The sequence below is a fragment of the Vombatus ursinus genome, unplaced genomic scaffold, assembly GCF_900497805.2.
Source record: "Vombatus ursinus unplaced genomic scaffold, bare-nosed wombat genome assembly UNPS02014948.1, whole genome shotgun sequence".
Classification (NCBI taxonomy): domain Eukaryota; kingdom Metazoa; phylum Chordata; class Mammalia; order Diprotodontia; family Vombatidae; genus Vombatus; species Vombatus ursinus.
The window spans coordinates 29,179-30,629 of NW_020954726.1; the positions used below are offsets into that span (position 1 = coordinate 29,179).

General features: G+C 47.3%; 1 protein-coding gene across 1 annotated transcript in view; it reads right to left on the reverse strand.

Annotated features, from left to right (window-relative positions):
- The window catches only part of ZG16B (zymogen granule protein 16B), an 11,018-nt gene that overhangs the window by 2,708 nt on the left and 6,859 nt on the right, over positions 1-1,451 (reverse strand). The window contains exon 2 of the mRNA XM_027845048.1: positions 1,035-1,155. Coding sequence (XP_027700849.1) covers positions 1,035-1,155 — 121 coding nt within the window. The remainder of the gene's footprint in view (positions 1-1,034; positions 1,156-1,451) is intronic.

The window sequence follows — 1,451 nt, forward strand, 5'->3', positions numbered from 1 at the left end:
GTGTGAGGTCTATCCCATCTCTAGATCCTATGATCTGCACAATGAAGGGGCCGGACTCGTTCTCAAAGCTCCTGTCAGTGATGACATTCTTTGGTTCTGTGACCGTCCATTCATTCATTCATTCACTCCTTCATGGTTCGGGTTAAAGGGGGCAGGAAGAGGAAAAGGAGAAGAGGGAAGCTGAGGCTCTTATAAATAAGACAAAGAATAGTGGTTGTCTGTGTATGAGTGGGCAGCCTGGCCAACTGCCTGGCTGAAGCCAGTTAGAGGAGCTGTGGTTTCAGACCCTGAGCTTGAGCCTTTCTAAAGGTGGGGTTACTGTGGGTCCTGGGATGGGAGCAGACAACCTGGAAAATGGGGAGGTTGGCAGGCCTTCAAGTCTGTCCCTCCCCATGTGTGTGCCCTCCCACCCAGGCAACCCCAATGTTGAAAACTTGCTCACATGTTGCCCATGCATGAACCCTAGTTTAGTTCTAGAGTTTATGTCCTATGTCAGCGTATCTGTGTTGATTATATGTCCTCAGAAGGCAGAGGTTCTGTCCATGTGCAAAACCCAGCATCGAGTCTTTTGCAATTAGGAACTTGGAATCATAGAGTCTCAGAACTTGAAGAGACCTTAGAACGTAGAATGTTGGAGCTGAGAGGGACCTTAGAACAAAAAATATTGGCCCAGACTCTTGGGATATCAGAGTTAGAAGGAATCTTGGAAATCATCTAATGCAATCTGATCATTAGACTGATGAGGAAACCAAAGCCTAGAGAGGTCATGACTTCTTCAAGATTACACAGAAAATGAGCAGGCCCTTTGGGACTCCTAGGCCAGAGCTCTGGTCTCCCGACTCTCTGTCCAGTGCTCTTTGGCTTTAAAAAGTCTGTTTACAGAGGTCACTGTTGTTGTAGGAAGGCTGAGGTGGACTGTGGATAAGGAGTGGAGGCTGGAGCAGAGGGATTTTACAGCAAAGAAGCATACTCATGGTTGCAGGGCAAGCTGGATCGGGTGGAAGAGGCCTGGGGATTCCATTGGTTCCACTTACCCTTTTAAGAGGCCCAATGGTCCAAAAAAGAACTGCAGAGCCCGCACAGTGTCTCTAGGCCTCTCATCACTAATGGAGAAAAGTCTTGCACCAATGCCAGAGAGCTCCCCCGAAAGTACACCTAGAAGAGGCAGAAAGAAGAGAAGCATTGCTATGAGGTGTGACATGTGGAGGAGGATTAGGAGTTTGGAGATCTGAGAGATCTCCAAATGGTTACTGTTACAACTCATTTGGGTGTGCATGGGTCAGGTCCCTTAACTTCTCTGAGAGTCAGTTTCCTGACTTGAAAAATAGGGCTAACCCCACAGGCTTACTATGAGGATTAAATTCCATTCAGTTCAATTTCTGAAGTACCTACTATGTGCATGTCACTTTTCTAGGCACTGGGGATAGAGGCAATAAAACAGTCCCAGCCTT